Consider the following 12648-nt stretch of genomic DNA (forward strand, 5'->3'; position numbering starts at 1 on the left):
TTTTAGACTTTTTTTTTTTTTTTTTTGTTCGAATCTAAAAGATAATCTCAATTTTGATACTATTAGAATTATTTTTTATGCCACCATATTTAGACCACTTAAATTTTAGATTGTAGTACTAAAATGTCGCTGTGTTCACATTCTCCAGCTTTTAACTAACTGTAAGGTGAACCTTTGTTGTAGATTTTCTCCTCCTTGCAGATATTTTTGTGTATCTACCTTGGCCGACTTTTTATTAGTACCTTTTTAGGCACAGCCCACATAGCCGTTGCGCGTTTCGTGCTACGCTTTTGTGCTATCACAGTTTTGCTGTCACAGTTTTTGTGTGTGAATTTTTTCCGTATTCAAATTTTCAGTGCGTGCGTTTGTTCGTGTTTATGCCTCCCCCCCCCCTCTTGTTCAGCCCGCTGCTGTAGATTTACAACTCCCTATGCATATCGCCGCCGTTCTCTTTAATTAAAGTTTTGTTTTCCTCCAATTCTGCGCATTCTGCGCATCCTACTCATAGCGTTTCCACCTCCGTTTGTTGTGTGACTCCGTGCGTAAGAAGCGTAGAACAGGAGGTCCTTAGCTGCCTCAAGGCGCTTCCCTGTGACATATATACATGTGTATACATAGATAAGCGGCGCGTACATAAGCCAGTGCATACGCACACACTCACGTACATACCTACTACGTCCCTATGCACACACACATGTAGGCGAGTTTGCTCATAGAACTCCGACACATCCGACACGTCCGACCCCCACGTGCGCAGATCTATGCATGCACATGTGTGGGCTCCCCCATTATTGTAACTTTTTTTTTTCATGCATTAATGAAATAGGAACTTACTACACACCCTACGCAGTTATATTACGGTATCCACAAAAAAAAATAATGAATTATGTCATCATATTTTTCCTTTTGCTCATAAAATATGGTAAAAGTGTGATAGGTACAGAAGCGCAGAATACAAATCCTAACAACGATAATGTAAGTAGTGTGCGTTGTTCGCGCACCCACGCGATCTGTATGAGTCTACCCTTTTGTATGGGCGTGGGGATGGGTTACCCTGTCCATGTTCCATTTCACGATTTACCATGATGATATCCTATTTATTTTTCATATATCCTTCCCTGACATCGTAGAACCCGTATGATGAAAGCGAAATTGACGAAAAATGGAGGTTATACCAGTTGGAGACGAACCCATTTATAGATCTGAAGCATCCGAATTTCAATGGCGACTTCATCAGGTGCATCGATGAGTACTACGTTTACGAGACGAAGGAGTACAATGCATATAAAAAGGAAAGATATAACAACATAAAAAATTACAAAACATTCGAAAAGAAGCAATTCAATTGTGCCATCAATTTGTTTGCCCATGGGAGACCAAATTCAAGAAACGCAAATGATTACAAAATATGGAGTGCTGCAGCGAATATAAACAAATACCAAGCCATGTTACAGAAAAAGTACAGCAAGTATATTATTTACACCCCATTTATCAGTCTTTCAAATTTTCTAGGAACACAAGGGCTATACACACACCTTAACTACGCTTACCTGTTGGCAAATAGAATGGCCCTAACGTTTAAAAATATGATGGAAGATGACACGTGTTATAATTATGATGTTTTTATCCATTCTCATTGTTACGGTGCAAATATAATTCGATTAATGTTTACTCTAGATAATGAAATTTGGAAATTGATGGATAAGGCTTTGATAAATGTTACGTACGAAAGGGAAGTGCTAGCCATACTTGATGACAATTTCAAACTGACACTAAAGGATATTAATATAATTACTGACAAGAGCAACATACAGTATAGGAAGGACCCATATTTTAAAATTCATAAGTACTATTTGTATAAGTCCTTTCAATCCAAATTAAGTAAAAAAAACGTAAGCGAAGGTTTTGACGACATATTTAATGACCATAATGTCACGTATGGTGTTCTTCCACAGGCGAGCAGTAGTGCTGACCAAGATAGAGGAGGCAAAAGCTCCATCGATAGTTTAGTGGCTCAACCAGGAACGAGTGGTGCACAAGGGGGAGGTGAAGAAGAAGAAGAAGAGGAAGAAACAGAATCGGACAATGACGACGAATTTATTTTCTACATAAAACAAAAAAAAGCGTCTAAAAAAGGAAGACGGTCATCGAACAGATCTTTGAAAAGATTACACACCTACTTGCTAAATAAAAAATTTAATTTGTTAAGTATCGTCTCGACGGGACCCCCCCTTGTCGGTATTGTATCCAACATGGAAGACATACGAGTCGGTCATCAGAAATTAATGAGGTACAAATTTATGTTCCAAAATGTGCCTTCCTTTTTGAGATCGAAACTGTTAAAAACGAGGGATGCACAAGAATTATTACATGTGGTGAATCCAGGGTTATTATGTCTACTAGCTCTACATGAAAAGCTTAATTACAATTATGAAAAAGATACAGGTTCTTTAATCTCTCTTTTTAAAAATGTAAATTATTATTCCGATTTGGACAATGATGAACTTATGAGTTTACACACCAGCTTAGGGTTACATTCCACACTGCACATGAGATCGCTAAGCTACTACATTTTGAATTTCAGAAATGAGTACTACCACCGCACGTATACCCTCCCAGCGCATTTATCAAATATTAACGTTTCGAACAATTATGCATTCTTTGAGTATATAAAGAATAATAAAGTATGTTCCCAAATTAAGAACAGCGAGTTGGAAAGGTTCGTCTCCTATTTGAATGAAATTGTAAATTTTGATCAAAAACCCCAGCCATATATTCCTCATAGGCAAATTTACAAAAATCCCTTCTTGGCACACTACGTCATACCGTACATGCAAGAAAATAACATATATACCCCTCACTCTATATTGGGAACGGGTAGGACATCACTATTACTGTACTCCTATGACATATACAAACATATAGCGATGAACGGATTTAGTGATAGGAATGTGATCAAAAATGATATTAGCTTTTTGTACGATGCGGACCCTTTTATATACTACAACTGGATGACCTACGTAGGAAATCAAAATGATGTTGATCAGGATAATTTTATCAAGGACTTTTATGTATACTCAGATAATGTAAATATGAACCTGATGCAAAATTTATTTAATATGTTTGTGTCCACACATTATGTGAAATTTTTTATATTTAGTAAAAATAACACAGCGGATGTATACCGTAGTTTGCACAGAACTCTGAGAACCTTCTCCCTACCGATTAATAAAGTGGTTCTGAGAAGACAGAAAGAGAAGAAAATTAACTTCCCTTTGCTAAAAAATGCCCAATTAGATCATGACGATAATGTCATATATGAATATATGTGCAGGTACACCAACTTTTTAAAAACATTTTCCTACTTTAATTCTCTGCAGTACATTACAAACGAAACGTTCATTCTTAACCATGAGACTTTTAAAAAGTACCAAAATGATCGCATGGGGGAGTTAAGAAATGAAATAAAAAAGGCACACAAATTTATTGAAGAAAACAGCAGCTTCAGCGATATGAAGCATAAACTCAGTGCCATGTACAACATTGAAAATACAGCTAATAGCAACGAACGGGAACTTGAAGTGAACGAAGAAATAGGAGACCTCACCACATTCGAATCCGCTAACTACGCACTTGAGGAAAGCAAAGAAAATAGCAACAGCAACGACAGCATTCAAAATATAGATAGAACGTATGTTACTTATCATGGTATCTATGTAAACATTAGACGTACCATGACTCTTATGGAAGCCTTTCAATCCATTTCCATGTACAACAGCATCTACGAAAATATGCAGTATATCGAGTTTTTAATTAAAGGATCAGCATATAATGATGTGGAAGACCATTTGAACAATCTGGACGATATAAACTCCTGTCTCTTTGATAAAAACGAAGATATCGAACTTGACTTTATTTCAAAATATTGCAACTACGATCAGCAGGCCTACTTCCATATAAAAAAATTATATTCCTCGCGAAATCTATACGTTTTGAAATCCTTAAAACACTGTAACTATCCAAAATATAGATACTTGAAATTATGTGAAAATTTGAACCTCCTCAAAACGTTTTTCCAATCCGATTTAAGTGTTACTCTGTCCACATTACACGAACGAGAGAAAAAAAGAATGGCTAACATGAGGGATGCAATCGAAAGAGAAATCCACGAATCAGATATACTCTCCATTAGCAATGATTCCCTGGCAGCTATCTTTCATTACAAAAATGAAGATATTAGCACCTTTAAAATTAATGCTTGCTTTATCATTCCAGAGAAACCCCTTATTCAAAATTTGTTTTCCAATGAGGAGGATAAGCAATCTACAGAAGAGGGCGCAAAAATGAAAACTGTGAGAAAGGTCAGCGATGGCCACGTTAGTGCCAGCGCCATTGACCTTAATGCCATGACTGGAAGTACCACCAGTTTGGACAGCAACGCCAGTAGCCTTAGCGGAAGTCCCGGTAGCACTAGCAGCCTCCACAGCCTTGAAAGTCTAAGCAGCTACCACGGTGTCGTCAGTGACGTGATCGAAACAGGGTACGAACTGGAGCGAGAGTTGGGCCTGGTCGCCCAGATGGGAATGGGCCTTGGAAGTGGAAGCAATAAGGAGCAGCAGAAGGAAAAGGAAATGGAGAAGAAGGAAAGGGAGAGGAAGGAAATGGAGAAGAAGGAAAGGGAGAAGAAGGAAAGGGAGAAGAAAGAAAGGGAGAAGAAAGAAAGGGAGAAGAAAGAAAGGGAGAAGATCGAAAGGGAGAAGACCGAAAGGGAGAAGAGCGATAACAGTTACGCCCACAGCAGTAGCAGTCACAACAGCAGCGGCCAGAACGTCTTCTGCACCGAAGTGACTCTGCCAGTCCTGCTTCGAAGGAACGTCCTCAAAAGCGCCCACGACATCTACATGCGGGCCATCCGAAACGTCATGCAGAGCACGCACTTCAGAAGAGCCTTCAACATAAGGGAGGGGGAGGAACCCTACGAGTCCTTCATTTACTTCTTTGACAAATTCGCCTACGTCTACAACAAAAAAAATAAGTATGCGCGCACAGGTGACGTCAAGACGTTTAATACACCTCAAAACATTAAGTGGAACTACTTCTACTATTTGTTAAAGTATGGCTCGGGAACGAATTACAACAATGAGGTCTTTTTGGAAAACTTCTTTTATGGGAAGGAATCAAATCTGGTGAAACCAAAGAAGGATAACATTTTAAAGGAGTTCCTAGTCCACTTCACCGTCTTCTTTTACCTCTTCAAGTTGGACTAACCCGTGTGTGCGTTTGTTCTGTCATGGGCCTTGTAGCTCTTTGCGCAGCTGATGGCAGCGAGGGGCCAACCACCAGGGGAGAGTGGTCGTTCATCCGCCCCTAGTTTTTAACTTTTTAGCTAAGCTTTAGTCATACGTAGTCGTTCTTTAGTAGTATTTATTCACTCTTTAGTTATATTCAGCCACATTGAGTTACTCCTTGGCCACTCTTCACCCATTTTTTAGCCACCCGTTATTTGTTCTTTTTTCCCATCTGTACACATCATGCCCCGCTGCACTTTTTAACTTTAATTTTTAAACATGTTCTCTTTTTCCGTTTAAATGAAAAAGAGAACATTATATTTGTCTATGATTTTTAAAACTTTTTTTTTTTTCTTTTTTTTTTTCCTTTTTTTAAGTTTTTTTTTTTTTTTTTTTTTTTGACGTATATGAACAATAAACCGTTGTTAGTTTAGTACTTTTAAGCACATTAATTTGATGTTTTTTATTTTTATATTTCTTCGTCGTGCATTCTGTTATGTGTGAGCACTTCATGGCGGAATGGATCTTACAGCTGACCCCTTCGCACCTTCACATTGCGTAGTTCGAATTTGGATAAAATGACATTTTAAAATTTTTTAGTATTGTTCATTTTAAGTTTGTTTATATGGGGAATAAGAAGCGGCTTAGAGGAGTGAGGCGGAAAAAGGTGACTAACTCAGGGGGGGGCCCCAATATGTGTTTTTTTTTTTTTTAAGCAGATGTGGTTTCAAAATGGGGAAGATGCAAAAAGGGGGAAAAAAGTAAAGTTGGGTCGATCTTTTTGGGATAGCGAGTTAGCTCGCTACTGGAGAATGCCCAGCAGATGCGGTTCCAAATAAATGTCCCGCAGGTGCGCGAGCATGTTTCGTCTGTATATGCAAATGTTGGGGGAGGGATCTTTGGGTTCTTTTCCTTTTTTCACATTTGTTCCGCTACGCCGCGCAGGTCAGTCGAGGGAGTACCAGCACGTCCAGTCCTCGCCCACATTCATCGACTCATTTTTTCTAATCTGCAAAAGAACGTTCACATTTCTAGAGTGCTCACCCGCCGGCGATATGAATATCTTGCCGGATAGCTCATTGGGGTGTTCCCCTTCCGCGGGGGCAGAAATATTAGCGATGGTAAAATTCGGACAGTGCAGATGCAATAGGGTCTGCCTCCAATGTGTTTCTTGCTCGAACATGCTCGTCGTCAAAATGGCATTTGTGCATTGTTCCCCAGCGGGGGGTAGATTCTGCACACTGTGGGTTGATTCACCAGGACAAAATCTATACGCTTCAAAGTGACAATCGAAATAAAAACACAAACTCGTCACGAGTCTTCCCTTATTAACTACAATTTTGAAATCAGAAGAAATATACACATTTTCATTTTTACGATATGTGTACATATCAACTATGGCATAATTAACGACTTGAGTAGACACTTTATTTTTGTCTAGATTGATAATTTTGGCATTTTCCATAAAATGTTTTGAGCTTGGTTTTAACTCCGAGAGGTCTTTTCCATACAGTGGGCTGTCCCAAATAAAAATATTTTCATTTATATATTCTAAGTCATTATAACCAGCTAGGTATAGATAAACCTTGTTTGGCAGCAACAAGCCATTTTCTTTTAGGTAGAAATCTCTGGCATACAAAATGGTGTCTATGCATTCGTAAAATAAAAAATATCCCATCCATTCGGAAATAATAATATCAAATTTTAGAATTTGCAGTTTCTGAATATTGTAAATTTTTTTATATTTTTCTAAGTCTTCCTTTTTGTTAATGTAGTGTATTTCCTCCTTCTCATCAATGTAAATATTATTTTGCTCTATTTTTCCTTCGAATAGGTAAATATTATTGGCTCCATTTCTTTCCGTTATTTTTCTTGCTTTTGTTAATATCCTATGGGCGTTGTCAATTCCGACAACAATTTTCGCGTGGTCAGCACAGAAGAGAGAAATGATGGAAGACCCGCATCCTATATCTAGGACCACTTTATTTTGAAATATTTCTTTATTTTTTTTTATAAATTCGTAGTAGCAATTTGTTCTGCTCTTATCTAGAATCATAGTTCTGTGTATACCTGTGTTGTTGTAACTTTCGAAATATTTACTGTCCGTGTCTTCTTCGTATTCGCCACAGTCCTTGCTCGTGCTGCTCGTCATATCGTTTGGGGGGGGTTCCCCTTGGTGGTTCTTCTGGGTCTCATTTTGTTCCGCCTCTTCGGTTTCTTCGATGGGTACTCCTCCTGGGGGAACTCTTCCAAGGGGAACTCCTCCAAGGGGAACTCCAAGAGGCGCCTTTCTTACCATATCTCTCCTCATTATTTCTCCAATTAAATGTTTAATAATTTTCTCCATGCTGTTAACCTTTTTATACAAATTGAGCACCTCGTCTTGGTCATTTTCTGACTTTGTCACAAATTTTTCTATGATTGATTCGTTTAGGCTACTTTTTTTTTGCATGCCGTTGGTGCTCCTCTTACTCCTCCCCCCCCTCGGGGTATCCTCATCACCCCATTTACCCGCGTCCACAATTGTGTCTATTAAATGGTTCAAATTAATATTGTTCAGGGTGGACGAGGAGTTCCCTGCGAAACTATTTCGGCTTTTTTTCTCCCACATAGTGTCATCGCTCTCCTTTGGTTTTTCCTCCTCTTGCAGGGAGATGATACTGTCATTTATGCCCTCCACTGGCGCTTCGTCCTTCCCGCTTAGTTGATTCTGAAAGATGTGTTCCTTTTTCATAAAAGCGGCATTTCCTTTTTTAAGACACTCCTCCAAATTGGTGTCCATGCTCGGATGGGGTAAGTTGCCATTCACCTTTAGGCAACCGCTTATCACGTGTAGGGACTTTTCCGAAAATTCAGACGATACGGAAATTTCGTCTTCGCTAAATGGGGAGGACTCACAACAATCTGAGGAATTTTCTACAAGATCATTCAGTTTTAATTTTTGCCTTTCGTCCAACACGTAGCAGCTGTCTTGGTAATGGTCACCCAGATTTCCCGTTTCGCCATGTTCATTCTGGGTATTGACAGCCATGGGAAAGGTAACGAATTCAAAATGGTCCGTATTCACATCCCACAACAATTTGTCATTATTTATAATAGACTTTAAAAAAACATGTACGTATTTTTCCGAATTCAAAATATAGGAAAAAATATCACATTTTAAAAACATATCATGATACTTTTTTACGTTTAAATTATTCAATTGGCACAATCTTAAAAAGTTGATAAAAATTATATTTTTGTATTCTTCATTGTACTGTAATATATTTATGTCGTTTTTAAGCATATGTATAACAACATTTTTCGTCCTCCTGCTTTTGTAGTTATCAATTAGGCTGTACGCATACTTATCATCTGCAAATGCTTCCTTACTTGTGCATGTGGATTCTTGGGCAAACACTTCGATGGTCTTCTTCATTTGTTCCAGCAGCTGCTGGTCTACCAGCTTTGGACTTTCCTTGTCCATCTTCGTTCACTTGGAGGGGTAGGGAACATTCAAATAGCTGTTCCCTATGCTACGTTCGTTCGCTTGCTTAAGCTTTTATATAGCGGCGTATGCTCGGGGTTTATGCTGTCCCTCGTAGGGTAAATTATAACATTTGTATATATCGACTTCTCTACAAAGGAGAAAAAAAATTTTTTCTTGCATAATAAAATTTCCATGCCTTTTAAAACCCACTCGCTTGCAAAATTGCTACAACTGGGTTGAGGGAAACGTTGTCACAAGCAGCATTTTCAAATTCGAGGGAATGGTCCTACAGCGTAGTTTCTCCCAAATATACAAAAAAATGCGTTAATTTTTGTGGCTAAAATGGCAGATATGTCCCTTAAAAATTGTCAAAATGGCGAAAAAAATTAATCTACGAAAAATGGTATGTATGTATGTACTATATATATATGTATACATATATGATGCAACATTTTGTAAGGTTTCATACAGCATGTTCCATTTAACAAGGCCGTTTTTTTTTTTTTTCCCCAAAAAGGGGATGGGAAATGGTAGAAAAAAATGCATAATCAGTTTTAACTGCATAAACATTTAGGTGCTAATCGAAAATGAGTTTTTTCCCTTTTTTTTTACCCTACAGTTGGCATCATATTGATGCAACAGAGGGGAGTTGTTTCCCTGCCTGCAAAATGCGCCGCCTTGTTGTCGCCGTTGCTCCTCGCGATCAAGGCTATTCATTGTTCTTCATTCAGCATTCCTTCTTCCTTTTCCTTTTGCGTTTATTTGTATTTTTTTTTATTTTCCTTTCGTTTTTATTTTCGTTTTTATTTTTTTTTAACATTTCTACAACTGCGTTTTAAAAATAAAAAAAAGACTGAATTCAGGAAAGGCAGAATACCCAACGGGAAAAAAAAAAAAAATTCATCGTCGTGCACAACAAGCGTGGATTTTGTTACAACCAAACATGCCGGGAATGCTTAACTATACACGCCCATCCACGAATGCGCACAGGTGGGAAGCCGACACACTCCAAGCACAAATGAGATGCAGATCAAAAAGGCTGCTAAACAGGCGTGCGTAAAAGGCAGGGGGGATGATATGCATATCCTTTTTTTTTCAATGAAAACGACAGAGGGGTAAAAATGGGGGTAATAAATGTGAAGAAGTACAAGGAAACTGCTCCATGGTTGCGGGAAGCTGCTCGGAAGCTACGGAAAAGCAGCACAAAAAGGCCGCCTGCTGTGTGCTCTAGGCTAAACGTCAGGAGAAGAGGGGGGTCAAGGTGGACACGCCGGCGGACGCGTCACAAATATGAACAGGTAATGGAAATGCCTAAGATACACAAAATAAAAATTTCACCACGGCCGAAGGACAAAGTGGTGGTGATGGTAGTGGTTGCAGTGGTTGCAGTGGTTGTAGTGGTTGTAGTGGTTGTGGTGGTAGTGCTTGGTTATTTCCTCCTTGGCTCCGCCTAAAAGGATCCATCGAAACCAACAAATCCGGTTAACAAAAATATGGGGAAGTATTTTTTCTTTTCAATTTTGGAACACCAATTCCAGGCGGAGGTTAACCTTCCGTCGATGCAACTTCCTGCTTCGTTGAAGTTGTCACCACCACTGCCGTCGAAGCCGTGGCGAAAGAAATCGCAGGTGATCATCATTCTGGGGAAGGGGGAAACGGTGAGGGAGGGTAATGTGGCGCAGTGACCACGCGGCGCAGTCATGGTAGGACACCACGATGCGCAATTTGCCCACACTGCGAGCAGCACAAATACCTATGTGTAACACACTGCACCGCTTCTTTGGGCACATGACGCACGTTTTCTTATTCCCTGTTTTTTTTTTTTTTTTCCCATTTTCTTACTTCAAATTTTGGGCACCGTTGAACTCCGTCTTGATGTAATTTTTCATCGAGGCTGTTGAGTTATAGAGCTCATCGATTTTCTGCAAGCAAAGGACGATTGGCGTTAGGATCCTTGGGACCTTTCAAAGGGGAAGAAAAGAAAAATGGGCAGGGTTAGCAATTCATACGGGGTTAACTTTCAGGGGAAGGAAAGGGAGAAGGGAATGGAAGAAACAGGGATGATTTTTCTGTTCTGCCGGATGGTTCCCTTTTCCTCCCGTATGACAAGTATCGAATAGGGTGTACCACTACAAAATAGATATGGAACAGAGGGGCGTGCTTTAAAGATACACTTATGTGTACCATCTACTACATACACAAGTGCCACTGTTTATATGCCCTTTTTATGCCCCCTCTCTCGCGGGTAAGCACACCTACCTGAGTGTACTTATCGATAAACATAAACGTGTTGGGAATGTTGGTGTCACCCATGTGAATCATGCTAGAGCCAACCCATCCTCCCAATTTCTTCTGAACATTGTGCAAAATTTTCTTCATAACACTCAGCACTTTGTGGCCACTTTGCATCCGGTTTAGTCCCTGCCCTGTGTCCATCAATCGGTATGGATTCTTAAAATCAAGCATATCATTTTCTGCGCACGCCCACAAGAAAAACATATGTTCCCCTATCTCTTTCCATAAATATAAGGTTTGTAAAACGTACATGTATTGCCTATTATGTGAGTGGGTTAGTCTACTTCCTTGTTTCCCCGATTCGATGGATAGAGAATATGAAGAATTTTTCTCATAAGGGTCATAAAAAGTTTTTAAATAATCAATCATAATTTCACAAGGTTCACAAAACATTTTTATATGTGTATTATAATCACATAAACTGTAGAGACATCTCTCAATTTCTTCTGACGACAAAAATTCCAATTCTTCTGCGTTATTCGAATCATCGTCTTCATTATTTTGATTATTAAAAATGGGAATATTAATTCTAAATATATTTTTTTTACTATTTTTACTGCTATTGCTTGCGTACTTTCTTGATAAATATTTTATTGCTTCTTCCTTCTGTTTAATCTGTTTTTGTATTTCACTCCTGCTGCCCTTTGCGTCTATATGCATAGTGGCAATTTTTATTAAATTATCATTTAAAATATCCAATCCATTTTTTTTCCCTTTCAATAAATCGTATACAGTTTTTATTGGTGCTACACAATTAAATGACAACAAATCATATATTTCTTCTCTTCGGGTATCCATTAAAAAGTACATCAACTTTCCGTAACTACTTCTCATCCTGTCCGGGTTTAAAATTTTATAACGTCTCCCTATTTCGAAAACAAAACTGAAGAAGTTACTGTTCCTTAGAAAATCTCTGTCTCGAATTAATTTCTGCCCATTTTCATAATTATTTGCAATAACCAATCCGGATAGTATAGAACATAGTGCTTTAATTTCCTTTATAATTTTCTTGCTTTTATTTCCACTGTGAAATACGTCTATTTTGTCTGTGTACTCGCTTACTTCCAACGTACTTTCCAACAGCCTAAGGTACAGTCTCTCCTCATATGTCAGTCTTAATGGAATGAACTTGCTCAACTTCAGGTACTCATTCTCTTCCTGTTCTTCTTCCTTTTCGTTGTCCTCCTCATTTTCCTCCTTTCGGTCCTTCTCGTCTAGCTTTATCGTGTCATACTGCTCATTTTCGTACTGTGAAAGGGGGGATGGAAAAAAAAAAAAAAATTGAACTATTCGTTCATAATTCTGCTCCCTTCTGCTCGGAATGCATCCGTTAAGAAGTACGCATGCGGATTAGACATAACGAAACAGATGTGAATACGTGTACAAACACCGCATTGGAATGTGCACGCAGGGGTAAAGTCTCCACCACTCTGAACGCCAACGCAGCATGGTGAAAGGGGCCGACTCACGTGCCACCGCAAACGCGTGACCATTCTGAATATTTCTACACATATAAATATGCACAAACGAATGCATAACATGAGGGGCGAACCCTAAACTGGTAGGCACCCCCCTCAAGTACGTTACAACTAATTT

The 12648-nt window shown here is 38.9% G+C and overlaps 3 protein-coding genes across 3 annotated transcripts; 1 reads left to right on the top strand and 2 right to left on the bottom strand.

Moving 5' to 3' along the window:
- Window positions 1-879: 879 nt before the first annotated feature.
- PCYB_143660 (hypothetical protein) lies at window positions 880-5267 on the top strand (the record flags this gene model as incomplete). The annotated part of the gene is made up of 2 exons (XM_004224837.1): window positions 880-975; window positions 1131-5267. The coding sequence occupies 2 exons, from the start codon at window positions 880-882 to the stop codon at window positions 5265-5267; spliced, it is 4233 nt and encodes a 1410-aa protein (XP_004224885.1).
- Window positions 5268-6234: 967 nt separating this feature from the next.
- Window positions 6235-8754, bottom strand: PCYB_143670 (histone-arginine methyltransferase; the record flags this gene model as incomplete). The annotated part of the gene is made up of 1 exon (XM_004224838.1): window positions 6235-8754. One exon carries the CDS (start codon window positions 8752-8754, stop codon window positions 6235-6237), a length of 2520 nt encoding a protein of 839 aa, XP_004224886.1.
- Window positions 8755-10207: 1453 nt separating this feature from the next.
- Window positions 10208-12545, bottom strand: PCYB_143680 (hypothetical protein; the record flags this gene model as incomplete). Its single annotated transcript, XM_004224839.1, has 4 exons — window positions 10208-10397; window positions 10600-10718; window positions 11017-12300; window positions 12522-12545. 4 exons carry the CDS (start codon window positions 12543-12545, stop codon window positions 10208-10210), a joined length of 1617 nt encoding a protein of 538 aa, XP_004224887.1.
- Between the last annotated feature and the right edge of the window lie 103 nt (window positions 12546-12648).

The sequence above is a fragment of the Plasmodium cynomolgi genome, chromosome 14 (assembly GCF_000321355.1).
Source record: "Plasmodium cynomolgi strain B DNA, chromosome 14, whole genome shotgun sequence".
In the NCBI taxonomy this organism is placed as follows: Eukaryota; Apicomplexa; class Aconoidasida; order Haemosporida; family Plasmodiidae; genus Plasmodium; species Plasmodium cynomolgi.